Genomic DNA, 26,640 nt, shown 5'->3' with positions numbered 1-26,640 from the left:
TGGAGGTAGTGAGAATTAGGTCAATCATACACTCTTCTCTCTCTAAAGGTGCTTGTCAGGGGCTCATGTCTACAGTCATGTGTTATGTCTTCATCCACGGCAGTATATTCTGATGGTTAGACTGAACTATGTGGTATTGTAAGAAGCAATTACTTATGCCAGGTACCGTGGTGCTGGGTGTGAGTAGAAGTAAACGTAGGAAGTGCAGACCATAGGTATTTAGGAATGTTATTATAGCTGTAGACAAATGAGAGAGATAAAGAGGGATACTGACTGACTGTTGAGGCAAGGCTCCCAGGGAGGACAGTCTTCAGTGGATTCACTATGGTTCACACTGTGATGCTGACTTTGCATGGTGAGAATCTTATTTTGTTTCCAGTGTGCTCAGAGGTGATTAGGGTCTGGAGAACGGATGCTATTAAAACCACAAAATTGATGTATAAGCCAAACACCAATTTATTCACTTATAATGAGAATTAACTGCCAAGTAGGCTAGAACACTTCATGTCAGCTGGTTAGCAAATTTTCTTCCCATAACAAAGTTTATATGGGAGAGTAATTAAAATCAGATTATTTCTTAGAGCATGGAGTCAGAGCAAGGGGAGTTTGGTGACAATCTTAATGGCTAATGACACAAATTGGGATGGCCTGGTGCCTCTATCCCATTGCAGGTAGACCCTGGCAGGGTCTGCTGATCAAAATCCCCTCTCTGACTCTAGGGAGATTACTGATGCCTTATGGCTCTTTAATTGCCCCCTTTTCTAGATTCCATGCAAATCATTCTTTTGTTAACAATTCGTTCTTCAGACTTGTAAAATGATTAAATTCCCTCTTGCTTGGTGGCATCAATCATGTAGCAGATCTGCCTCCCTAAAACTACAACCTTGGTTATACCTGGGGGTTCCCCAAGCCTTTGCTTTGCTTTGCTACATCTTTGAGTAGGGTACATCTCATTTGTTCTCTGTAGATTTTAATTAGTTTCACTCTCAGAGAAATTCACTTAGGTGTAAGTTCTGAGGACTCATCCATGTAACTCTCTTTATGCTTAGTAATTAATTCATTCCAATTGAAGTGGATGGTATCACTATAACAATATTTTAAAGTGGTAAACAAAATGGTTGCTAGCTAGTAGGCAGTAAAGCATTATCCCAGCATCCTATTCATATGGTCAGCCTGGCTGTTGGATTGTATCACATAGAGCACAAGAGGCCCTTGATTTGGAATTTCTCAACAAGGAGCTTCTAGAAGTAGGAGGTGAACTGAACTACATAGCCCAGGATTAATGATCTGTTCTGAGAGGCTATGGAATCTGAAGATTTCTTGGGGAAGAAGGTAATGTTGCTGCAGAGGGAAAGTCCTCTGCAGAAAATAAAGTGACATATCTTTATATGTAAAAAGTACATATGCATAAGGAGTACGCAATGATAAATTGTGGCCCTAAGATAAAGAAAGATTGGTGATTAAGCCAACTGAATGCTCCTGTCAACATTCCAGGACGATATTGGTGTTCGTAAGGAAAGTGACCGGAGGCCATTGGGTTAGTCCTTTATTATAGAATTGGTGGTACTAGATCAGGATACCTGCAGGTAATACCAGAGTCACTTAAAGTTCAAATAGAGATCCGTTAGAGGATCTCATGCAATCCCAGTACACTAGTGGGAATTTCTTACCACAATTGAAATATGTGCATTCAGGTCTCCTAGTTGTCAGAGCATATGGAGTAAGGTGGATGTATAGCAAGCTGTTAATAAAGGAGACTCCTCGCGAATACAAATAAGAATTAGCACAGTGGTTAGTGAGGCACTGATGGGTGAAAAGATATCTGTTTGTTAGTGCTATAGGATAAGAGTAATAAGGTCCTAGCTGAGTTTAGGTATTGTCAAAGCATAATTCTCCAGGCCAAACTACAGTGGCGCTTCGTGTTCTGAGAGGCCTTGATGGCTGCTAGGAAATATGGAATTACTGATTTTACTTCAGGAAATCCATTATGGGGACATACATCAGCCCTAAGAAGCAGGGAACAAAGAGCAGGTAATTACCGGAAAACACCAATTATCACTGCATATCCTTAACATTTTAGGGATTTTTACCTTTTCAGCATAGCACTACTTTTGCTCAGAAGCATTAGGAATCCATACACAGAGTTAATGTATGCCAAAAGTACAACACAAGCAATCATACCCCCATTTCGTGAGTTTTATGTACAGATGGTGTTGATGTATATGCCCCAGGATTTGAAATGTGAGATGGTTCAGAAAATTGTCTGCCATTAATTGCTCTTCAAGAGCCTCAACTAGATGAAGGTCCCCAGAGGTGGTCCATAAGGGTAGAGCTTAGCATCAATGAGCAGTGATCCTAGATGGTGACCACACTGAGGCCTCTAGAGTCAGAAACTACTGAAGGGCCTGATCCTCAGTCTTCAGTGGAGATTTAGTTAGCCAGGTTCCCTGTCTAAGGCAGCAGGGACATGCTTCAGACACAGTAATTATGATGGGACACACTAAATACTTGTTAGAGGTCATTATCCTAGAGCATTTTGACTTGGCCATAAGGCATGCTGGAACCTGAAGTAGGTTGTTGGAGAAAAGCTAGGGCTTGGCTAAAAACATATACCTGCCTGAAGGGCTAACTCTCAAAGAAGTGGACCCAAAGTTCCAAGCAGACTGCTCAAAGGGCCATACCATCTAGTTTGTCAATAGCCAAGAGATTACTTTTGAGCAAGCAGCAGTCTTTAAATAGTAGCAAAATATATAGCTGTATGAAAAGGTGGCATAGCTGTGTTTCCATGAAGGTTGGTTTGTGTTAAGCTGGACTCTAGTCAGTAGGTGGAGCAGGATTCAGCCTCTAGTAGGAAAATGTTGGTAGGATATGGAAATGCAACTGGGACTTCAGCCAAGAGTCCTAAACCAACAGGGGACTAGGATACAGACCAATGAGAGTAAGGGTGAAGGCCTTGGGCCAACAAACTCAACCCAGGTATCTATCACCTATCGGTGGGGATGGAGTTCCCAATGTATTTCCAGGGTGGTTTCCACTGGTCAGACTGGGCAGAGTTTTTCCTGCAGGCTTTCAGTACACTTGGGAAATTAGTCCCAACTGTATAAAGTGCCTGGGAATTGTTTTCATCATTGCTTTATCAAGTTTGGTGATGGGTCACCAAATGAACAAGATCTGGTTGTTTAAATTCTCAGAAGCCTAGGAGTTCATGACTGTAAAGTGGTATCCCAGTTCCCCATCTGTATTTTAAATGTTAATGCAGGATATAAATCAATGAGGCTGGAGGTGAGAGGGGTATAAGTTTACAATGTGACCTGCCTGGGCTCCTCTTACTGGTGAGCTGGGTTATTTATCCTTGCTGGGGCTCGAGAACGTTTGGCAAGGCAATCTCTTGTGAAGTGACCAGCCTGGCTGCAGTAGAGGCATGACTGAGTTTCTTGCTGGCGGGCTCGTTTGGCTGGAGTAAGAGGCAGCTGGCTTCCTCGAAGCTGTATAGGGTCTTCCTTGGGTGGTGGACCTGTGGGGTTGGAGATCAGGGAAGCCAACACTGGGATCTGGACCTCTGGCTGCAGGAGCTCTGGCCTGTCACTACGTTGCTTATCCAACTGAATACACTGAGTGATAAGGTCTGGGAGATTGTCCATCAGATCTGTGCCATTTACTTCAGCCTGAATGGAGTCAGCTAGTTCCTCTTGGAAGTGATCACTCTGATTGGTTTCATTATATCTCAGATTTTGAGCGAGGAGCTGGAAAGTAGTGGCACCCTGCTGAGAGAAGTTGTCCCTTTCGTCAACCTTAGCATTCATCAAGGGGTTCATTTCCTGTTTTGTGGGCTCACCAAATGACTGCTGTAACTCAAGAACAAAGTTCTCATATTGCTTCAACAGAGCACTCTGGTAGGTGGTGATTCTGTGTAATTCTCTACTGTATCTTCTGGAATCAAGTGAGACTAAGCAGAATTGAGTACCAATATTGGATACCAATGAGCAGACAGTGGTTTTGCTCTGTGATCAGACAGACGGTGTCATGAGCAAGTAGCCAAATCTGTTAACTATGAAGAAGTCACAAGGGTATGCTGAGAGCTGAGAAATGCCAAAATCTGTTGTCCACTACTCAGTGTTGCCTCTTCTTCATGGAGAATGCCAATGTTCTGCACATTCAGAAGAAATAAATTACCTTAGGACACATAGAAGATTTGGAATTAAGAAGATAAATACAAAAGTTACAGTAGATTTCTCTCCCCACTCCCCTTCTTGGTAATATGGAGGCAATTTGCCCTCAGACTAAGCCTTTGATTCTAAAGTATCTTTCTTTATCAGAGAATCAAAGAATTTTACAATCCAAAGTGATCGTAGAAATCATCCAGGCCAAATTTGTGATTTCACAGATGAGAAAACAGAGACCTAGAGAAGTAAAAATGTTTGCCCAAGGTCATACAACTAGTTAATATCAGAGCTGGCCTGTTCATCAGAACTGCTGTCCAAAACAGCACTTCCTCCAGGACTACAAATGTGCTCATTTGCTTACACTACTTGGGCATAATGATGGTTCTTGCCCTTTGCTACTCCAAACGATCAGGGAATCAGCAGTTTTGGCATCACCAGGGAGGTTGTTGGAAATGCAGACTCTAAGGTCCCACCCCAGACCTACTGAATCAGTGTTCCATTTTAACAAGATTCTCCAGGTGATTCGAATGTGCATTGAAGTTCGAGAAGTGTTGCTCTAGAGAGCACTTAGCCAGAATTGGAATACTCACTGGTTGGACTTGACCCTCAGTGCTCCAGTCATAGCCTTCAGTGCTGTGAGGATCCGATTGCTGTGGTGGTAGTTAATCCATTTTTTCTGGCTTTCTAGTCTGTGTCTGAGGTCACATTTGGTTGCCATGGACATGATTAAGACATCACAGGCAAGATGAAGAGGTGAGATTGAGGACCTAGCAAAGAAGAACAGAATATTCTTAAATTATAAAGATCAAAATGTTCAGCAGTCTTCCCTGCGTTGATAACAAGAATATAGCAACCAGTAAAAGTTTAAAACAAACCCCAAACATATTGTATTTTGGTTGAACTATTCTGCTATGTAATTCCTCTCACTGTCCTTTCCTTGTGTAGTATTTAAATGTATTTAAATCGGCCATCAGTGGGCAAAAAAATATGTATCACTGAAAGCAAGATTTGATTCCCTAGGTTTTATTTGATGGTACCTCCTCTCGAAACCTATGGAAGAAATTATTGGAAGAATGAAATAGTGTACGATGGGGGGCCAGAGACTTGCCCAAACACTATCAGTTGGATGATTTGAAGAACTCATTTGCTTCTCAATTTCTTTTTATCTAATGAGGATGACTATCTGGTCTACCTCAAAGGGTTGCTGTGAGTATCAATGAGACAATAGATAGGTGCTCTGAGTAGCAACAAAAAATGAGAGATTTGCTTCCAAGATTGTTCCAGTACAGCTGAACAATGCCAGTGGTGAGGCTCTACCCTCAGTGCATAACGCCAAAGTAGAAAGATACTGTCATACCTCCTTTCATTCTTCCTTTCCATACCTCACCCATCTAGTCTACTATTTACCTTTCAGACATCTTTCACTTTACAGGTGCCCATCCATGAGTTTATTCCTGTCAACCCAGCTAGGTGTCAACTGATAGCTAATATGTTAATTATTGAGTGTTAATGATTGGCCTTTCTCAGGGTATTCATTTTTGTTTCCTCAAACTTTAATGTGTACAAAAATCCACTTGGTCCCAATCTCTAGCAATTCTGATTCAGTAAGTCTGGAATGGATGCCAGGAACCTGTACAGGTTGGCTGGCAGATTTCTGATGATGGTGGTCCTTGTGAGAAAAGCCATCCATACAAATATCATGCAATAAAGCCATATTAGTAGCATCTCAGAGAAGTAGGGATGGGGAGGAGACATATTTGGGGGTAGGAGGCTGACCCTCAAATGAGGTAGAATAGGTGGTAGCCTATTCTACCTCCATATAAAGCCACAAATTGCCCACACTGTTCTTAACAACTGCTCATCTCTCCCAGGTAATAGAAAGCAAGAGTTCAGCATGTAGGTTCTAGAGTCAGACTGACCTGGGTCCAAACCCTGGCTTGGCCAAAAGTTGTGTGACTCTGGACAAGTTACTTAACCTCTGTGAGAATCCAAACTTTAAAATGGAGATGATATTAATACGTGCCTCTTGGTGTCATGAAGATTAAATGAGATGAAAAGAGATGAGCACAGCTTCATGCAGATGGCAAATGCTCCATAAATGTTAGCTATCATTATTCTAGGTCCACAGTCTGTGTTTTAGAATTTAAATTATTTTCAGATTTAAGAAAAGTAACATAGAGTATGTACTGTTTATTACATAACACTCCCAGTAATGTCTGGGAAAACATCCCATAATTAAGCCATTAACATTTCTGCAGGAAAAAAAATGTCTGAATATTCATACTAAAAGAGATAAAGACTAAGTTCATGTCAGTTCAGGTCAGGTTTTTCTGCCAAATAAGTTTTGGCACCAAATTTAAAAAAAAAAAAAAGCTTCTGTTGTACAGAGCCTTTTGATTTCAGAATTGAAGCTAAGGGTTTGTGGACCTCTACCAAACTCTTTTTTCTGGGGTGCAATTATAACTTTTCCTTCTCTGTCCCTGCTTTCTGCCCTTTGACTCCACTCTCAGAAGTTCCAGAATATCTGTAGAGGTCTCCAGTTTCTTTACAGAATTATGTATTCAAAGTGGCAGATCATTTAATTTTTCTAATTATGTAGCACTGGTGAAACACTTGCTAAAATTATAAGCATTAGCCCAAATGCAAATCATACAATGGCACTGTTGTCAATGGCAGTGGCTTAATCCCTCAAAGAAAATCTACCTTGCCTTATCATTTTGGAAATTGCTCTCCTTTTAGAGGTCAATGGCCTTCTATTGGATTGTTCCAGCAGATCCTGGGGGAAGAGCTGACAGTCTGGAGGAGTTCCAGACCACAGTCTTTCGGAGACAAAGTAGAGACAGAGCTCATAACTCAAATGCACAGGCTTGAGGGATCAGACTAGTGAGCTTGGACCAGGTCTGATAGAAAACTGCATATGCTTAAGCTTTTCCTTAATCAGTATGTGCTTCAACTACAAAAACAACACAAAAATAGGTTTAGTAAACTATTGCAGGTCACTTTGATGTTTGTGTTCAGTTTGAACCAAAGCCATAGTTAAGAGTTTCCCCAGATATAAAACTACTCCACTCTGGAGTCCCCTAAGACCCCATTTGGAGAAGGGCCTGCAGTATCCTGCTGCCTGTAAGGGAGCTTTGTGACCTTACACTGCTTTATTTTCAAGCTGTTCTACATAACTCATTGGAGAAGATTGAACTAGGGTCATGCAACTACCCAAAGCAGCTGCATTCTTACTCTTGTTCTCCAGATCTTCTAAGGAATGCTGTGGTCATAGGAGCTAAACTGATAGATAAATAACCCTGATAAGGTGACCACAGGGGCATACTGTTTGAACTTGTCTGAAGACTTGGGTGTGACCCCAGCTCTGCCACTATCTATACTGACAACCTTGGGCAAGTCACTTCCTCTCTCTGGGTCAGTTTCTATATCTGTATAATGAAGGGATTGGGTTTCTTGAAGTTTATTAAGATAAGAAATTCTGATTCAGGAAGGTTAACAGGAGACCTAGGAATATGAATTTTTTACAGGCACCCCAAATTATTCTGTGTTAAGAAGTCTTCAGATTTTGCCTTGGGAATATTGGGTGACTGCCCACACAAAACTCCTGTATTTGTCAGAGGTTCTCAAATTTCAGGATACTTCAGAATCCCCTGGAATTTTAACATACAGATTTTGGGGCCTCACCCCTAGACAGTGTGATTCAGTGGGTCTGGGATGAGGCCAGTAATTTGCATTTTAATCAAGCTCTGTCAGTGATGCTGATGCAGAAGTTTCCCCAGCAACACTTTCAAAAAACTGTAGGCTGAGTAATCTCAAAAGGCCCTTTCTGCTTCGGCACTATCTACTTTTTTGAAAGTAGAAAATATTTGACTCCAAAAGTGGCCCCTGAAGTGTGTGATATGTAGATTGCTTCCTTCCTAAACTCTGCTTGAGGCTGCATGGTCACCTCTAAACAGTGGGCTAGTGCAGACCTGGCTCAGGCATGTGAGATGTAGCTGGCTCAGAGACAAGAGAGAGAGTAGCAATTTGAGTTGACCCTGCTCTCAGGACTCTGTAGTTCCTGCTGGGAGTTATGTACTATTCTGCTCTGCTCTGCCTGTGAATGAGGTAGAAAAATCGTTCTCTTATCCCCATATCATAGACAGAGCAGCCCAGCTGGGATCAAAATGCCTATTGCTATGACTCAGACCTCATACCTTCCTTTAAGCGTCAACCTTCCTTCTGGCTCAGCTGGACCCATGGCCTAGCTGCTTATGAAGTTCAACATGTCATGAACACTATCTACAAGTATTCCCTGTCAGTTTCCCAGTTTTCCTTTCGAATGTGCACAACTCTATTAAGGAGCCATCTCAGCCTTCCTGCTCCTTGGGTCTATTTAACATTCTTCCTAAGGTCATGTTTCCCAGTCTCCTCCTTCACCTACCTTCTCTCCTTTGCCTACTGTCTCTGCTGGCAACCACAGCACATGTCTGAATGATTCTGCTCAGTCACCAGCCAGAATCATGACCGATAACCTCATCCCAGCAATACATGACCCATTTACACTGTTCTTTTCTCTCAATCCAATAAAGAAAAATGCCTAGAAGGAATGGGAGAGTTTTTCTAGGAAGGCAAGGATCTGGACACTGGATGGAAGGCAAGGTGATCTGCCATTAGGTGGACATGATAGCACTAGGGTTGAACACAGAGTATTGTGTGGAGTCAAGGAAAAACCCCAAAGATAGACTCTATTGCTTCTTTGCTGTACTTGCCAATTTGATTTCAATTGAGGGGTACCAACGTTCTATGGGTGGTGAAATGAAGACTTCAGGGAAAGTAGCCATGTTTTGGAGGTTTGTCAACTCCTGAAGATCAAGTGTGCTGCTACTTACAGCTCATAAGAGATGTTATAACATATGGCAGATAACCTTTGCGGCAGGATTGGTTCGAAGTCTCATTTCAGACCTGCAAGTGCTGAAGACATGGCAGGCCTCTGACACACTGTAAATGCAGAGATTTTCATTTGTATTTGGTAAGAATAGGAAAGAAAAGTCCTGTTTTCCTTCAGTTGTATCCACCATTTTTGTAGGTCTTTGGTAATAACACTTGTGATTTCTTGAGTACCTAATTTATGCCAGCTTACATACTCTGATTGGTACTGGCTGCCTGGAGCTGTATGTAAGAGGATTCTGGACCTGTAACTGGCCTCACTGGTAGAATGTTGTGAAGGATTGTCAGTGTCTGCCATGGGGTCTGGAGGGATAACTGCAACATGCTGAACATGCGTTTGTTACCTCTCTTGTAGACTGTATGATCCTCACAGTAGTCTTATGAAGTAGGTATGATTATTTGCATTTTACATATAAGGAAGCCAAGCCCCTACCTGCACTTCAGAACATGTAATCATGCCCACTCCTGCTTTTAATCTCTTTCTCCCCTCACCTAAAAGCCCTCTTCTTCCTATGCTCAGCTTAAGTTCAGCCTCCTCGTTGCTGCCTCCTCTGACTACTCAGACCCTTACTAACTTCTCCATTCCCTGAACCGTGTGGAAGGACACATGATTTTATGTTCCCTCCTGGAGGAAGCCTCTTTCTTTTAAACTCCCACAATACCTTGCACAGGGCTGGTTCCATGGGCCTTATGTAAATCTGTGTTGATGGATACACTAAGATGATAAAGGGCTAGGGGAAGGACAAGCAAAAGAATCCCTACCAGTAGTAGCCTGAGGTTAAAATTGTGACAAGAAAAATAAGACCTGGAATCCAGTCATGAAAATCTGATCAAAATGGGAGGAAGCTGAGTAAGCAAGCAGGGGGATGGGAGCTCTGTAGAAGTGGTCTGAGCTTGAAGGAAAGCCCAGCAGGCATTGGTATCACCAGTTTTTGGCTTTCTATCCACTATCTTCCTTTCTTCCTTAAGCCCCATAAATTCAATGATTTTTATTTTTTGGCAAGGCAAAACAAATGATCATGTCTGACAAAGACTTCTTTACTACTTCTAGGTTCAAGGAAGCAGTCTGGGAGAGTGCTTTACATAACTGAGTGTGCACCTTGTCATGTTTTATAAGAACAGTGAGATAACATTCTAAATTGGGACCATCTCAATAAATCTGGGTTGAGCTATCACCATACCCATCTAATCAATATGTGAAAATATTAAAAGAACAACCAGAAAGGAATGATTAGGTTCTTATCCCCATTGAGTTTCACTGTCTATGTGTACAGAAATTTAAGTATCTTAAAAATCACTTTAATATTCATTACCTCATTCAATCTTGACCACAATTTTGTCATTTTTCAGGTCAGAAAACCAAGGCACTGAGATTTTAAGTAAAGTCAAGGGTCAAAGGGGAAACTTGATACATGTGTAACTGTCTCTGGAGGACTCCTGTGTGGAATACTTGTTCTCAGAGACAAGTAAGGCACTATCTGAAGACGTTTGGGAGGGTAGAGGTGGAGATGGGATGATTGTCTCCATGAAGTAATTTATGAGTTCCATATCATTGGAAGAATGCAAGCAGAGTTAGCATTACTACTTGGTGAGGAGTAAAATACAGGTGATGAAACTGACCACTAGTTGTACGCAATCTAGAATCTGATCCTCAGATCTACAGCCAACCTGAACCTTACCCACCTTGCCCACCTACCTCAGAGCTCCTGTTCCTAGAGGAGACTCTGACTAAGCTACAGCAGACTTTGTTTACCAATTTGAGGATTTATCTTTGTTCCTCTGTCCATTCCCAATGCCCCCGTCATTTCAAACAGTATATGCTGTTTCAAGTAAACAATTAGAGGAAGAATGGAAAAATTCTGACCTGCAGATCTTAAATAGTCATAAAATGAGCCCTTTAAATTTGAAGTGAAAGGTCTTCTCCTGCATTTGTGCTCCCTGCTGCCTCTTTCATCTTTAATTCATTAAGTGCAATTCACTTAGTGATGAACACCACTTGCAACTGATGAGCTGACAGAGCCTAGCCCACTTAGATTTAAACTTTTTTTTTTGCTTTGCCGTGTCCCTGTGGTATGCAGGCAACCTGTGGCCCTGCTCAAGGTGGAGAAAACTTAATATAAACAACTTAGTCCATATCATGTTTTTCAATTATCAGATGTCTCCTAGAAAATATTTGCAAATGAAGCCACTGACAAAGGATTAATCTCCAAAATTTACAAGCAGCTCATGCAGCTCAATATCAAAAACAAAAAAACCAACCCAATCCAAAAATGGGCAGAAGACCTAAATAGACATTTCTCCAAAGAAGATATACAGATTGCCAACAAACACATGAAAGGATGCTCAACATCACTAATCATTAGAGAAATGCAAATCAAAACTACAATGAGGTATCACCTCACACCAGTCAGAATGGCCATCATCAAAAATCTACAAACAGTAAATGCTGGAGAGAGTGTGGAGAAAAGGGAACCCTCTTGCACTGTTGGTGGGAATGTAAATTGATATAGCCACTATGGAGAACAATATGGAGGTTCCTTAAAAAACTAAAAATAGAACTACCATACGACCCAGCAATCCCACTACTGGGCATATACCCTGAGAAAACCACAATTCAAAGAGTCATGTACCACAATGTTCATTGCAGATCTACTTACAATAGCCAAGACATGGAAGCAACATAAGTGTCCATCGACAGATGAATGGATAAAGAAGAGGTGGCACATATATACAATGGAATATTACTCAGCCATAAGAAGAAACGAAATTGAGTTATTTGTAGTGAGGTGGATGGACCTGGAGTCTGTCATACAGAGTGAAGTAAGTCAGAAAGAGAAAAACAAATATCGTATGCTAACACATATATACGGAATAAAAGAAAAATGGTTCTGAAGAACCTAGGGGCAGGACAGGAATAAAGACGCAGATGTAGAGAATGGACTTGAAGACACGGGGATGGGGAAGGGTAAGCTGGGACGAAGTGAGAGAGTGGCATGGACATATATACACTACCAAACGTAAAACAGATAGCTCGTGGGAAGCAGCCGCATAGCACAGGGAGATCGGCTCATTGCTTTGTGACCACCTAGAGGGGTGGGATAGGGAGGGTGGGAGGGAGGGAGACGCAAGAGGGAGGGGATATGGGGATATATGTATATGTATAACTGATTCACTTTGTTATACAGCAGAAACTAACACACCATTGTAAAGCAATTATACTCCAATAAAGATGTTAAAAAAAAAAGTCTCCTAAAGCCACAGATTAATGTTCCAACTTTAGAGGTGAAGAATTTAAGGCTCAAGAAATGGAAAATTATTCAGGTCATGTTATGACTCTCTTTGCTATGTTCCAATCCCAAACCCTTTCCAGTTAGCCTTTCTTTCCTCTCCCAGCCTTGACTATGAGTGAACAAGCAATGCGGTAATTATAGAGTATGGTGAAGAAGCAACCTTTTAATGTTATTCAGTAATTGGTAACATCCCACCCATACGCAGAGCATTTTATGTGATCTAAGTCTTCTCCTACTGTGTCATTTATCATTTTGATAAAATATGAAGTAGGCAAGGCGTGTCTTCAACACTCCCACCAACAGATAAAGAAAGAATTGTCTAAGGACATACAACTATCTAGTATTAGATCTGGGAATAGCATCCTCAACTCTTGCTCCTAAAAACACTACATCCTGAAAGTAGTTTGAAACAGTGGAAGAATCATGGGCTTGGGAGTTAGAAAGAATTTAGATTAAAATCCCAATCTGAGTTAAGCCAAAGCTCTGAGACCTTGGGCAAGTTACCTCTCTGAACCTTAGTTTTCACATCTGTAAAATCTGTATTGCAAAGTAGCTGTGATGAGTTGAGATACTATATGTAAAGTTCCTGGCATCCAGAAGACAGCAATGATAGAAGCCACTGATAGCATATTTTCTGTAGACACTGGAAGATTACCTACCAAACGTCCTTGTCACCTGCTCCAGTGTCTATCTGGGAATTTGGAGGAAGGTGATTCTTGATGTGGAGCAAGTGGCTTAAGCTAATTCACTTAGCATATAACATGTCTTAGTGTTTCTCCTTTGAAACACTCATATCACTTGTAATAAATTATTATATGCTCATTTTTCCTACTAGATTATGAGCTAATCAAGACAGGCATCATCCAATTTCATTTCTATATCCCTAAGTCCTAGCATACTTCCTTACACATAGAGGTGTTCAGTAATTCTTTGTTGAATTTATAATATCTGCCCATGACAGACATATAATAGTTAAAACTAGATAGTAGCCAAGTGGTCTTACTGTTTCCCCTTCCCAATATAACTCTTCTATTATTATTCCCTGAAGTGAGTGAAAAACTCAGCCCGGTTGCAGAGCATATCAGCATGTTTTTGCATTACAAATGCCTGAGTTAACCAGATAGAAATATAGATAAAGACTTGTGGCAGTAAAACTAATGCTCAGGAGGCAGATGTCCCAGCCCTAGACTTATGGTGACCTTAGCCAGAGCAGTGAGAAACCTTGAAGACCCTTGAGAATGTACTATGCTAGGACAAATGGGTCATTTAGTTTGTGGCTACTCTCTTCTTATAAGAGTTTCAGATATGCCCAGGCCCTTGGTCAGAAAATTTATCTATCAGATTTGGAAAGAAAATGAGTACAAAATAATCCAGACAAGAGTTGTTTAAAGATATGGTATTTTCAACCACCCTTAAGTGAAGACAGAGGAATTATTTACCTCTCACGTGTCATGCATGCCCCAAGCATAATCGGGCCACAAGCTTCAGCAGTGGGGCAGATTCTGGGGGATGGGAAAAGACCAAATGAGAAGGAGTGGGATTCTCTAGCATCTCAAGTTGCAGCAGCAACCTCCTTTTATTTATGGCCTTTGCTTATAATAGCCTCAAAATGCCCTCTTTGCAAAGCCCTTCTGTCTTGAGCCCCAGATTTCAGTAAGGTCATGTCTACTTCTCCATCTTTTCTCATTGGATCATATTTCCAATAAGACAGCTCTTTCCACCTACTTGTGTATCTGTGTTCTTGGTGACCTCTGCATTGAGGATGCTGCTGCCATTGGCACTTGGAGTTCCCAAAGGATAACTGGGGATGCAAAGGTACCAGCGGTAACATGATTCTGCAGAAAGCTGGCTTCTGCCTGACTTTTAAAAAATCTCAAAGTATATTGGGGATATAATTTACATATTAAAAAATTCATCAATTTAGTATGTAGAGTTAATGAGTTTTGACAAATATATATGTGTGTATATATATATATATATGTATATACATATATATAAAACCACCACCACATTTGAGATATAAAATATGTCCATTACTTCAAAATTCTGTCATATTCCTTTGCAGTCAGTTTCCCCATCCCTGGCCCCAGGTAATCATGAATCTACTTTCTATAGATTTGCCCTTTCTAGACATTTCATATAAATGTAATCATACAATATGTCGTCTTTTGTGATTGGCTTCCTTCACTTAGCATGTTTTTGGGGTTCATCCGTGTTGTGGCATGTATCAGTACCTCATTCCTTTTTATTGCCAGAAATATTCTATTGTATGGATATAACACATCTTGTTTCACCTTATTGATGGACATTTAGGTTGTTTCCAGTTTGGGGTCATTACATGTAAAGCTACTATGAGCATTTGTGTACAAATATATTTTCATTTCTCTTGGGTTAAATACCTAGGCGTAGGTCATATGGTAAGACTGTTTAACTTTACAAGATACTGAAAACTCTTTCCCAAAATGGCTATACTATTTTTCATTCTCACCAACAGTACATGAGTGTTCCAGTCATACATTCTTGCCAACACTTGGCATTGTCAGTCTTTTACATTTTATTTGTATGGAGTTTTACAGAAGCTCCTGAAGGGCGCTGAGCCATTAGATCATTCCCCTATTGGCTGCTCACTATCATCCTATCCCCATGTCCTTTGAGGAATGTGGTAAGAAATGGGAGGAGAGACTTCATTTTTTGCCTGAGGGTAGGGAATCAGTAAAGCTGCCTGTACCTATCCAGGGAGGGAGGCAATCTAATTCTATGAAGAACAAACATCAACAGTATGGAAGATGCAAGGAGACAGATTTGGAATTCCTATAACATAGAACTTTCTAGAGTTTAGAACTGCCTTATAATAGAGTGAACGTCAATAAGAAAGGTGCTCCCTATCACTAAAAGTATTTAAGTAGCAATTGGATGAACACCTCATGGGGATGTTCTGAAGCAGATTCATGTACCAGATAAAGGTTAGATGAATATACTCAGATATTTCTATGACAATGTGAAGTAGATAATATCGAAATTCTGTGACTTCTGATTCTTCCTTTCTGTTCTCTGCCCTTTCACCTGACTTCCACTTAACCCCCAATCCTTAATGCCCTGGTACCACAAATGGCTGGAAATCAATCTTCACTAGAGTAAGCTAAAGATTTCCCTTTTTCAGAGCGTCTGAGTTGTAGTATATTCCCAAATAAGAATCTCTAATGGTAGAATTTCAGGCAAAGCAACAGCCAGTGAGTAAGATGTTTTGGCTAGAATTTCCTGCCTGACACCACTCACATTAAACATAGCATCTAGATCATCATCCAGTCTACCTACTGGCTGATAATGTAGCTCTTGAAGGAAGTCAAAGAGAAAGAAAGCAAAGCTTCCAAATGTGATTTTCAAAGCAGGGTAACAAATGAGGACTAACAAACTCCTTCTCAGCTTGGTTTTCACATCCACATAGACCTGACTATCAAAAATTGTCCATCTGCCAACTCTTTTTTGTATCCAGCACCCTCTAGCACTGATATGGTACTGTATGTTTTTAGAATACTGCTTACATCGACTGACAGCTTTTTTTATATATATCCATCAGGAGTGATGTATCTTTTATTCATCTTCACATTTTAAGTGTCTGTCAGACTGTCAAGTCTTCCTGTCTTCTGTAAGAATGTGTCATAAAGGAAACTGGTTGTGACCTGCCAGCAGGCCTCAGTTATTCAGTCTGCAGGGAGACCCTGAAGAGCAGTGCCAGAGTAAAATGTTCCCAATGATCTCTGTCTTCATAAAAAAATAAATCAAGAAAGAAATAGAATGAAACTGTATCAAGGAAATGTTCATTAGATCTGGAGATGAACTTGTATACATGAGTGAACAAAACATGGAATCAGTATACTCAGAGATGGCTGAAGCAACAGCCAGGAAATGGATTTGAGTTGACTTATAGTGGAGGCAGTGCACTGGGCTAGGTGGCCTCAAGTGTATTTGTCATAGATAGTGGCAGATGTGTAGAGGACACTTGCTTTCCTCTTCCTTCCATTTTTTTCTATCCAGGTGGCTTTTAATCATTCTCATATGAAAATATTGTTTATAAGTGTATTGGCAGATGTTTTTCAAAGTCATGAGATAAGTCTCCAGGATATGGGTAGCATCACCATGAAACATGAAGTCCCCTGTTCTAGGTTATTCCAGGAATATTGAGACCCAGAGAGGGAAGTGATTGACTCTCAGTGATTCTAGAAGAAAGGAGAGGAGCTCTTAACTCTTTATCACATCCAACCCCAAGCCCCAGAGAAAGGACTGAAAGCCCAAATATCATAGTTTTGATTAACTCAGTCAAGTTTGGCCATCATTGCAGAGGATAAAGGAATGCTGAAAATCAGCCATTCAGATCCCCATACTCCCTACCTTTGATTTGATGGTGTAGGTGGGAGTTTAATCAGCTTAAAGCCCCCATGACTCTACCAGTATTGGCTCAAGAACCAGTGTGAGTTGAGGCCTACTAGTGAAGCCTATAAGGAGATGGAGCTATGAGGAACCGGAGAAAGCTGATAGGCTTACTTTCCTGGTTCTGGGCTCTATATGGACATGACCCCACCCTGAATTCATTATTTTATTTATTTTTAAAAATTTTATCGGCATATAGTTGATTTACCTTGTTGTTAGTTTCAGGGGTACAGCAAAGAGAATCAGTTATACATATACATGTATCCATTCTTTTTTAGATTGTTTTCCTATATAGGTTATTATAGAATATTGAGTAGAGTTCCATGTGCTATACAGTAGGTCCTTATTAGTTATCTATTTTACCTACAGTAGTGTGGATATGTTAATCCCAATCTCGTAATTTATCCCCCCCCTTTCCCTTTGGTAACCATTAATCCCTTGTCAATCTCATTGTTTGTAAATATTTTCTCCCATTCTGTGGGTTGTCTTTTTGTTTTGTTTATGGTCTCCTTTGCTGTGCAAATCTTTTAAGTTTAATTAGGTCCCATTTTTTATTTTTGTTTTTATTTTCATTACTCTAGGAGGTGGATCCAAAAAGATATTGCTGCAATTTATGTCAGAGAGTATTCTGCCTATGTTTTCCTTTAAGAGTTTTATATTTTCTAACCTTACATTTAGGTCTTTAATCCATTTTGAGTTTATTTTTGGGTATGGTGTTATGGAGTGTTCTAGTTTCATTCTTTTATAGGTAGCTGTCCAGTTTTCCCAGCACCACTTATTGAAGAGACTGTATTTTTTCCATTGTATATTCTTGCCTCCTTTGTTATAGATTAGATGACCATAGGTGCGTGGGTTTATCTCTGGACTTTCTATCCTGTTCCATTGGTCTATATTTCTGTTTGGGGGCCAGCACCATACTCTTTTGATGACTATAGTCTTGTAGTATAGTCTGAAGCCAGGGGGCCTGATTCCTCCAGCCCCATTTTTCTTTCTCAAGATTCCTTTGGCTATTTGTGGTCTTTGTGTTTCCATACAAATTGTAAAATTTTTTGTTCTAATTCTGGGAATTCTGTAGATTGCTTTGGGTAGTATAGTTATTTTGACAATATTCATTCTTCCAATCCAAGAATACAGTATATATCTCCATCTGTTTGTGTCGTCTTTGATGTCTTTCATCAGAATCTTATAGTTTTCTGAGCACAGGTCTTCTGCCTCCTTAGGTAGGTTTATTCCTAGGTATTTTATTCTTTTTGATGTGATGGTAAATGAGATTGTTTCTTTAATTCCTCTTTCTGATCTTTAGTTGTTAGTGTATAGAAATGCAACAGATTTCTGTGTATTACTTTTGTATCCTGCAACTTTACCAAATTCTTTGATGAGTTCTAGTAGTTTTCTGGTAGCATCTTTAGGATTTTCTATGTATAGTATCATGTAATCTGCAAAGAGTGACAGTTTTACTTTTTCTTTTCCAATTTGGATTCCTTTTATTTCTTCTCTGATTGCCATGGCTAGGACTTCCAAAACTATGTTGAATAAAAGTGGCAAGATTGGACATCCTTGTCTTTTTCCTGATCTTAGGGGAAATACTTTTAGATTTTCACCATTGAGAATGATGTTAGCTGTAGGTTTGTCGTATATGGCTTTTATTATGTTGATGTGGGTTTTCTCTATACCCGCTTTTGGAGACTTATTATCATAAGTGGTGTTGAATTTTGTCAAAAGCTTTTTCTGCATCTACTGAGATAATCATACAGTTTTTATTCTTCAGTTTGTTAATGTGGTGTATCATATTGATTGATTTGCATATATCGAAAAATCATTGCATCCCTGGGATAAATCCCATTTGATCATGGTGTATGATCCTTTCAATGTATTGTTGGATTTGGTTTGGTAGTATTTGTTGAGGAATTCTGTATCTATGTTCATCAGTGATATTGGCCTCTAATTTTCTTTTTCTGTGATATCTTTGTCTAGTTTGGGTATCAGGGTGATGGTGGCCTCATAGAATGAGCTTGGGAGTGTTTCGTCCTCTGCAATATTTTGGAATAGTTTCAGAAGGATACGTGTTAACTTTTCTCTAAGTGTTTGATAGAATTTGCCTGTTTGTTAGAAGTTTTTAAGTAACATTTTCAATTTCAGTACTTGTGATTAGTCTGTTCATATTCTCTATTTTTTCCTGGTTCAGTTTTGGAGGTTGTACCTTTCTAAGAATTTGTCCATTTCTTCTAGGTTGTCCATTTTGTTGGCATATAGTTGCTTGTAGGAGTCTCTTATGATCCTTTGTATTTCTGTGGTGTCATTTATAACTTCTCCCTTTTCATTTCTAATTTTATTGATTTGAGCCCTCTCCCTTTTTTTCCCTAATAAGTCTGGCTAAAGGTTTATTGATTTCATTTATCTTTTCAAAGAACTGGCTTTTAGTTTCATTGACCTTTTCTATTGTTTTCTTTGTCTCTATTTCATTTGTTTCTGCTCTGATCTTTATGATTTCTTTCCTTCTACTAACTTTGGGTTTCGTTTTCTCTTTTTTATCTACTTGTTTTAGGTGTAAGGTTCGGTTGTTTATTTGATATTTTTCTTGTTTCCTGAGGTAAGATTGTATTGCTATAAACTTCCCTCTTAGAATTGCTTTTGCTGTGTCCCATAGGTCTTGGATCATGGTTTTTGTGTTGTCGTTTGTCTCTAGGTATTTTTTTATTTCCTCTTTGATGTCTTCAGTGATCAATTGGTTGTTTAGTAGCATATTGTTTAACCTGCACGTGTTTGTGGGGTTAAGTTTATTTTTTCCCTGTAAGTGATTTCTAATCTCATAGTGTTGTGGTCAGAAAAGATGCTTGATATGATTTCAATTTTCTTAAATTTACCAAGGCTTGATTTGTGACCTAAGACATGATCTACCCTGGAGAATGTTCCATGTGCCCTTGAGAAGAAAGTGTATTCTCCTGCATTGGGATGGACTGTTCTATAAATATCAATTAAGTCCATCTGGTCAAATGTGTCATTTAAGGCTTCTGTTTCCATATTGATTTTCTGTCTGTATGATCTATCCATTGGTGTAAGTGGGGTGTTGAAGTCCCCCACTATTATTGTGTTGCTGTTGATTTTGCCTTTTATGGCAGTTAGCATTTGCCTTATATATTGAGGTGCTCCTATGTTGGGTGCATATATATTTATAATTATATCTTCTTCTTGGATTGATCCCTTGATCATTATGTAGTGTCCTTCCTTGTCTCTTGTAATAGTCTTTATTTTAAAGTCTGTTTTGTCTGATATGAGTATTGCTACTCCAGCTTTCTTCTGATTTCTATTTGCATGGAATACCTTCTTCCATCCCCTCACTTTCAGTCTGTATGTGTCCCTAGGTCTGAAGTGGGTCTCTTGTAAACAGCATATATATGGGTCTTGTTTTTGTATCCATTCAACCAGTCTATATCTTCTGGTTGGAGCATTTAATCCATTTACATTTAAAGTAATTATCGATATGTATGTTTCTATTGCCATTTTCTTAATTGTTTTGTGTTTGTAGGTCTTTTTTCTTCCCTTCCTCTTTTGTTCTCTTCTCTTGTGACTTGATGACTAAATTTAGTGCTGTGTTTGGATTGCTTTTTCTTTTTTGTGTGTGTCTATTGTAGATTTTTAGTTTGCAGTTCCCATGAGGTTTTGATACAGCAGTCTTTATATATACAAGGTGGTTTTAAGTTGCTGGCCTCTTAATTTCAAATGCAATTCCCACTTGCTGCATTTGTATTCTCCTCTTCTCACAATTGCTGGTTTTGATATCAAATTTGTGTGTGGATGATTTCCTACCTTTACTGTATGTTTCCCTTTACTGGTGAGCTTTCCCATTTACATTTTCTTGTTTCTAGTAGTGGCCTTTTCTTTTCTGCCTAGAGATGTTCTTTTAGCATTTGTTGTAAAGCTGGTTTGGCTGAGGCAGCAACCGACCATGGCTCATGAGCCCACCTAGGCTGGAGCCCCTCCTAGTGCCTGCAGAGGAAGGGGCCAGCACGTGGGGAAAGAGGCTGCAATGGTGGCCCATTCAACAATGGTGCTTCACTTCTATGGCAGTCAGGGCTTCTTCTGTAAACATTCCTGGTTGCAGAGCTCCTCACTCTCATCCCTTCAGGCTGTCTCCTCACAGCCAACAGCAGTCCTCTCTCCCTCGGTCTGCTCTCCAAACCCCATGTTCCAGCTCCCAGCCCCTGTCTGCACTGACAGACTCACATCTCAGGCTTGGGTGTGCAGGGCTGTGGCATGGACCATCTGTGTAGGTCTCACTCTGTCCTGCCTGCCACAGACCTGGTTTCTGTTCTCTCCTCTGAGCCCTCAAAGCTCCCCTTCTGTCCCAGCCTATCTTCCCACTGGTGAGGGGACTACCCCACATATGGGAAACTCTCCTCTCCTTCAGCTCCCCCCGCCCCAGGAGCACAGGTTCTGTCCTGCTTCCTCTTTTCTTTTTTTTTTTCTTTCTTTCATCCTACCCAATTATGCAGGGATCTTTCTTGTCCTTTTAGGTGTCCCAGGTCCTCTGCTAGTGTTCAGCAGGTTCTCTGTGAGAATTATTCCATTTGAAGATTATTCTTTTTTTTTTCTTTTTTTTGGTTGTGCTGGTCTTAGTGGTGGCATGCAAATTCTTAGTTGCAGCATGCATCCGGGATCTAGTTCCCTGACCAGGGATTGAACCTGGGCCGCCTGCATTGGGAACTCAGAGTCTTAACCACTGCACCACCAGGGAAATCCTTGCAGATGTATTCTTGATGTATTTGTGGGGAGAGGTGAACTCCACGTCCTCCTACTCCACCATCTTGACTCCTCCCTTCCAGAATTCATTATTTTAAAGCTTAGTAGCTTCCATGTCTCTCAAGTGACTGAAGTTTGCTGGTTTCAGGACCCATAGTTTAACACTCCCTCTCGCAGGTCTTACCACTTAGTGAAGGGTGTGGGTTGTGAAACACAAGCTCTAGGTTGAGTTTAATTGAATGGTTCCTCTGGTTCTATCAGTTAAGATGGAACTTTTGCTTAAAGCTCTGGGTAGTTAGTAATGAAAACCAGCTAATCATGACTTTTTATTGACCCCCTGGGAATTCTCTAGGCTCCAGAGTCATGACTTAAAGTCAACTTGTGTTCATAAAGATGAGTAGAAACTTTACAAAGACAAAAATCATGTTTGAAAAATGACCAAAACAGGTATTCAATTGCTGCAGACCCATGGCCTTTTGTACCAGCTTACAAAATGTGCACTGAGCCCGCCCTCAACAATAATGTTAAAAGAAACCAAACAAACAAAAAAAAGAAACCAAACATCTGAAGGATATGGGTTCCAAAGAAAGGCAACACATAAACACCATCACCACAACCTCCACTAGCAGAGTACTTATTTGGGGCTGAACACTACACTCCGTTTACATCAGTAATTTCATTTAATCATGAAAGTAAGTTAATGAAGGCATTCTTAGCTTCATTTTACTGATGAAGAAATTGAACCTGAAAGAGTAGGTAGCTTGCCCAAGACCCCACACTGAGTAAGTGGGAGAGCCAAGATTCAGACCCAAGTCTACCTGACACAAAAGCCCTATATTCTTAACTAATTATGTTGAACTGCCTGGTAGAGATGACCTGGTAACAAATATGCTGGAGTTGAGTGAAGCATCAATTTCTTAGTTGGTGGAAACCCTTGAGTTCCTAACTTATTGCTTCTGCATCCCTCCATCCATTGTCTGCCATTCCATTGTTTCCTGGTAATTTCCTCAGGGCAAAGATGTAGAAAGCTGTGATGGCTGAGATAAGAAAGTAGGCAGAAGCCAATGTGTAATATAAATTTGGAGGATTTTCTGTGGAATTTGTTCATCATCTCCATGTATTATAATTAGTATGTGAAAGACATTGATTGATTGTTCCTAATTTAGATGTCAAATCTAAAGGATAGATTATCCACTACAGGGTTCAAATACCCTCAACAGCAGTTCAATGTTTCTTATTTAATAGGCTATTCTGTGACTGCCATTGTGGCTCCTGGTTGATTGCTGCCTTTGTCTGAGTGGTGTGGAAATGGCCTGTGCAGAAGAATTAATGTTTGTGGCCTGTTTTGTGTCTAGCAGCCTAAAGGGACAGACTGAAAGTTATGCTGAACAACAGAGCTTAGGTTATACTTCTCACAGCTGGGGTGCTAGAGAAGCCAGTGGAAATTTACTCTGGAATTTCCATGATGAAAAAAATTCTTTCTTTCTCCTCTCACAATTGGAGGAAAAGTGATTTATCAGGGACTGCCAAGGAATTATCTGATTATTCCACATCTCTCATCGATTTCTATAAGTGTACACATAGAACAGAACAAATCACATTTGCTTTCAGAAAAACTGTTCTGTGTTCATGAAGAGGCTGGTAATTTTATGAGACCTATTGATTTTCCTAAAATAACATGATTTAGTCTTTAACTCCCATACTCACAGCTGAGAAGATGAGAGCCTGGCATTTTCAATTATCAAGAAGATTTTTTTCCATTGTGAGGTGGAGATTAGGTTTTTTCAAATATCTGTGACTTCTCCATCATACCCATTCTATCCCATTTTCATATTTCCTCATTAAACATCCCTGGAAAATCAACTTTGATAAAGAAGAAATGAAGCAATGTTAATTTAGAAGAAACCTCTGGTATGATATTTATAATAAAAGAAAAAACATGAAAAGTTTGAACAGGACCATCTGATAAATATCCTCCTTAAAGAGCTAAAAGAGAGAAATAAGGTATGTGTGCTTGGATTTAATAGACTATCAATTACATTATCATATCCTTAAGGGAAAAAAGGCTTAAAAAAGACATTTTAAAAGTCTTTGTTTATGCTTTGTCAATAGTTCTCAAGATAACATCCCTTGGCTAATTTTGGATTCCTTCCAGCCTGCCCCTCACACTGAGTTTTCCTTCAGCCTCCTCTCTGGAACCCTCTGAACCTTTTGCTTCCCTTCTACTTCCATTACTCCTACCAAAAATGAGCTCGAACCCAAGGGAAGCCAATTACTGGACATGTGCCATGAGGGCATGGGGGTTTGTTAGCAATCACTTCTTTCCAAATTGTTTCTTTTATGAAATATATTTTCCTAAAATGAAAAACTATTCCCAAAAGAATGTAATGCTATTTCATAAACCTCTCAAGGAGATAATAATAGTAACTACACAAAAGTTGTACCATAAATTAGAGACAATCACGCAGAGGCTCCAAACACATGGAACTGCCTTCTTGAGAAAAAAGCAGATGAATACATAGCTGATATTCAATCTGAGTACGTTTTGAAGAACAACTCAAACATGTGCAAGGGATTATGGGATGCTTGGTAGTGTTACTGGTGGGTGAGTAGTGGTGTGGCTTTACCTAAGGATTCATTAAGATGGTACAGGAGATCCATGATGGATCTGGAGGGCCCAGAAGACAACGGTAATTTTGTACCTAAAATTCTTAGCTTTACTTTTGGTTTCTAGTTCAGCATGTAAGGAGCTTATAAGTTGCCACTCCATTCTAACAAAAGTAAAAAGCTGAACAAACTGCAAAAAAAATCAAGGTCTGACAAAGACATAAGGTCACAGGGCGAACCACTGCCTCCAAAATTGGAGAGTTACAAGGGGAATTCAGAGAATCATAATTTGTCAGAGCAGAAACCCCAAACAGAAATCTCTGTGGGAACCAGTTCCAGGTAGAAAAACCTGGACTATAATGACAAATTGCTGGAGGCTCAATGTGGACAACTCTGAGTTAAAAACTGGAGGACCCAACTCAGGGAGAATCACATTTTTTGAGTTTTCCTCCAGGAGCTCAACTTGGTTCTTATAGTGAATATTGGAGAAAAAATTCCTTCATGCTTCAAGCAGGAGAGTAAAAGGAACCATTATTAAGTAAGTATGTATGTCAGAACATTCTACTTAATAAGGCCTACCCTCGGGAGAAACTATTTTACCAGAACCTCACCTGCTGGGGTTTTATGAGAGCCTAATCAGCCTGGGAGACGTGAAATAATCAACCCCCTCTAGTCTTCCACATGGAGGAAGGAAAATATAAAACTCTAGCTCTCTCTAGCCATCCTGCCCCAACTAAGGAGAGAAAAACAAAACTAAGAAGCACTGGTGAATTTCACAGTCCAGAGGCATAGGGTCTTCAAAAGACTGAAACCTAATCATAGGATTATGGAACTCTTCTTGCCTCACAGCTTACCACTACATTACTAAAAGCCTATTTACTGCAGTTCCTTTTACCCAGCACATCATGTCTGCCTTTCAACAAAAAATCTCAAAGCATACTAAAAAGGCAAAAAACACAGTTTGATGACACTGAAAAAGCATCAGAACCAGAGTCAGGTATGGCAGGATTGTTGGACTTCTCAGAAGAGGAAGTTTTTTAAACTATAATTAATATGGTCAGGGCTTTAATGGGAAAAAAATGTAGATAGCATGCACAAATAAATGGAAAATGTAAGCAGAGAGATGGAAAGTCTAAGAAAGAATCAAATAGAAATGTAAGGGAACAGAAGCTCTCTAAAAGAAATGAAGAGTATCTTTGATGGGCTCATTAGTAGACTAAACATGACTGAGGAAAGAATCTTTGAGTTTGAGGATATGACAACAGAAACTTCCAAACTTCCAAAACTGAAAAGCACAGGAAAAAAACCTGCAAAAAACAGAACAGAATATCCAAGAACTGTGAGATAAATACAAAAGATGTAATATATATGTAATGGCAATACCAAGGAAAGAAAGAGAAAAAGAAGCAACATTTGCAGCAATAATGCCTGAGAATTTCCCCAGAATTAATGTTAGACACCAAACCAAAGATCCAGGAAGCTCAGAGAACACTAAGCAGGATATTTGCAAACAAACAAATAAAAACCCAAAACAAATAAACAAAACACTATACCTAGACATATCATTTTCAAACTTCAGAAAATCAGACAAAGAAAATATCTTGAAAGGAGCCAGAGGAGAAAAACACCTTACCAATAGAGGAGCAACAATGAGAATTACATCCAACTTCTCTTCAGAAACCATGCAAACAAGAAGAGAGTAGAGTGAATTATTTAATGTGCTGAGGGAAAACACCAACTTAGAATTCTGTACCCTGTGAAATTATCTTTCAAAAGTGAAGGAAAAATAAAGACTTTCACAGAAAACAAAAATTGAGGAAACTTATTGCCAGTAGACTTGCCTCCTTATACAGATAGAACTGTAAGAAGAAATAGATTAATCCACTATAATAGTTGGAGACTTCAACATCACTCTATAAGAAACGGACAGACCCAGCAGGCAAAAAATCAAAAGGACACAGGTGAACTCAACCACACCATCAAACAACTGGATATAAAGGAATCTATAGAATACTTCATCAAACAACAGCAGAATACACATTCTTCTCAAGTGCACATGAAACACCCAGATAGACTACATCCTGGGCAATAAAATGTACTTTAAAATTTTTTGAAAAATGGGACTCAAACAGTGTATCCTCTCAGACCACAATGAAATTAAACTAGAAATCAACAACAAAAAGATACAAGAAAGTTCCCAAATGCTTGGAGATTAAACGTATTTCTAAATAACACAGATCAAATAAGAAATCTCAAGATAAATTTTTAAACATTTTTAACTAAAGTGAAAATACAACTTATCAAACTTTGCAGGATGCAGCAAAAGCAGTTCTAAGAAGGAATTTTATGGAGATAAATGCATACATCAATAAAAATATCTCAAATAAACAACCTCACCTTACACCTCAAGGAACTGTGGGAAAGGAGGGAGAAACTAAGGCCAAAGCTAGAAGGAATGAAATAATAAAGATTAGAGCAAAAAG

The 26,640-nt window shown here is 39.6% G+C and overlaps 1 protein-coding gene across 1 annotated transcript; it reads right to left on the bottom strand.

Annotated features, from left to right (window-relative positions):
• Window positions 1–3,261: 3,261 nt before the first annotated feature.
• Window positions 3,262–8,403, bottom strand: RTL4 (retrotransposon Gag like 4). The gene is made up of 3 exons (XM_027089532.1): window positions 8,360–8,403; window positions 4,754–4,930; window positions 3,262–3,930 (listed from the first exon to the last, which is right to left on the bottom strand). Exons 1-3 carry the CDS (start codon window positions 8,401–8,403, stop codon window positions 3,327–3,329), a joined length of 825 nt encoding a protein of 274 aa, XP_026945333.1. The 3' UTR covers window positions 3,262–3,326.
• Between the last annotated feature and the right edge of the window lie 18,237 nt (window positions 8,404–26,640).

Source organism: Aethalodelphis obliquidens, unplaced genomic scaffold (genome assembly GCF_003676395.1).
Source record: "Aethalodelphis obliquidens isolate GAN/ISIS:26980383/991018 unplaced genomic scaffold, ASM367639v1 scaffold66, whole genome shotgun sequence".
Lineage (NCBI taxonomy): Eukaryota > Metazoa > Chordata > Mammalia > Artiodactyla > Delphinidae > Aethalodelphis > Aethalodelphis obliquidens.
Note: the sequence above shows the minus strand (reverse complement) of the source record. Positions and strands in the feature narration are given on the sequence as shown.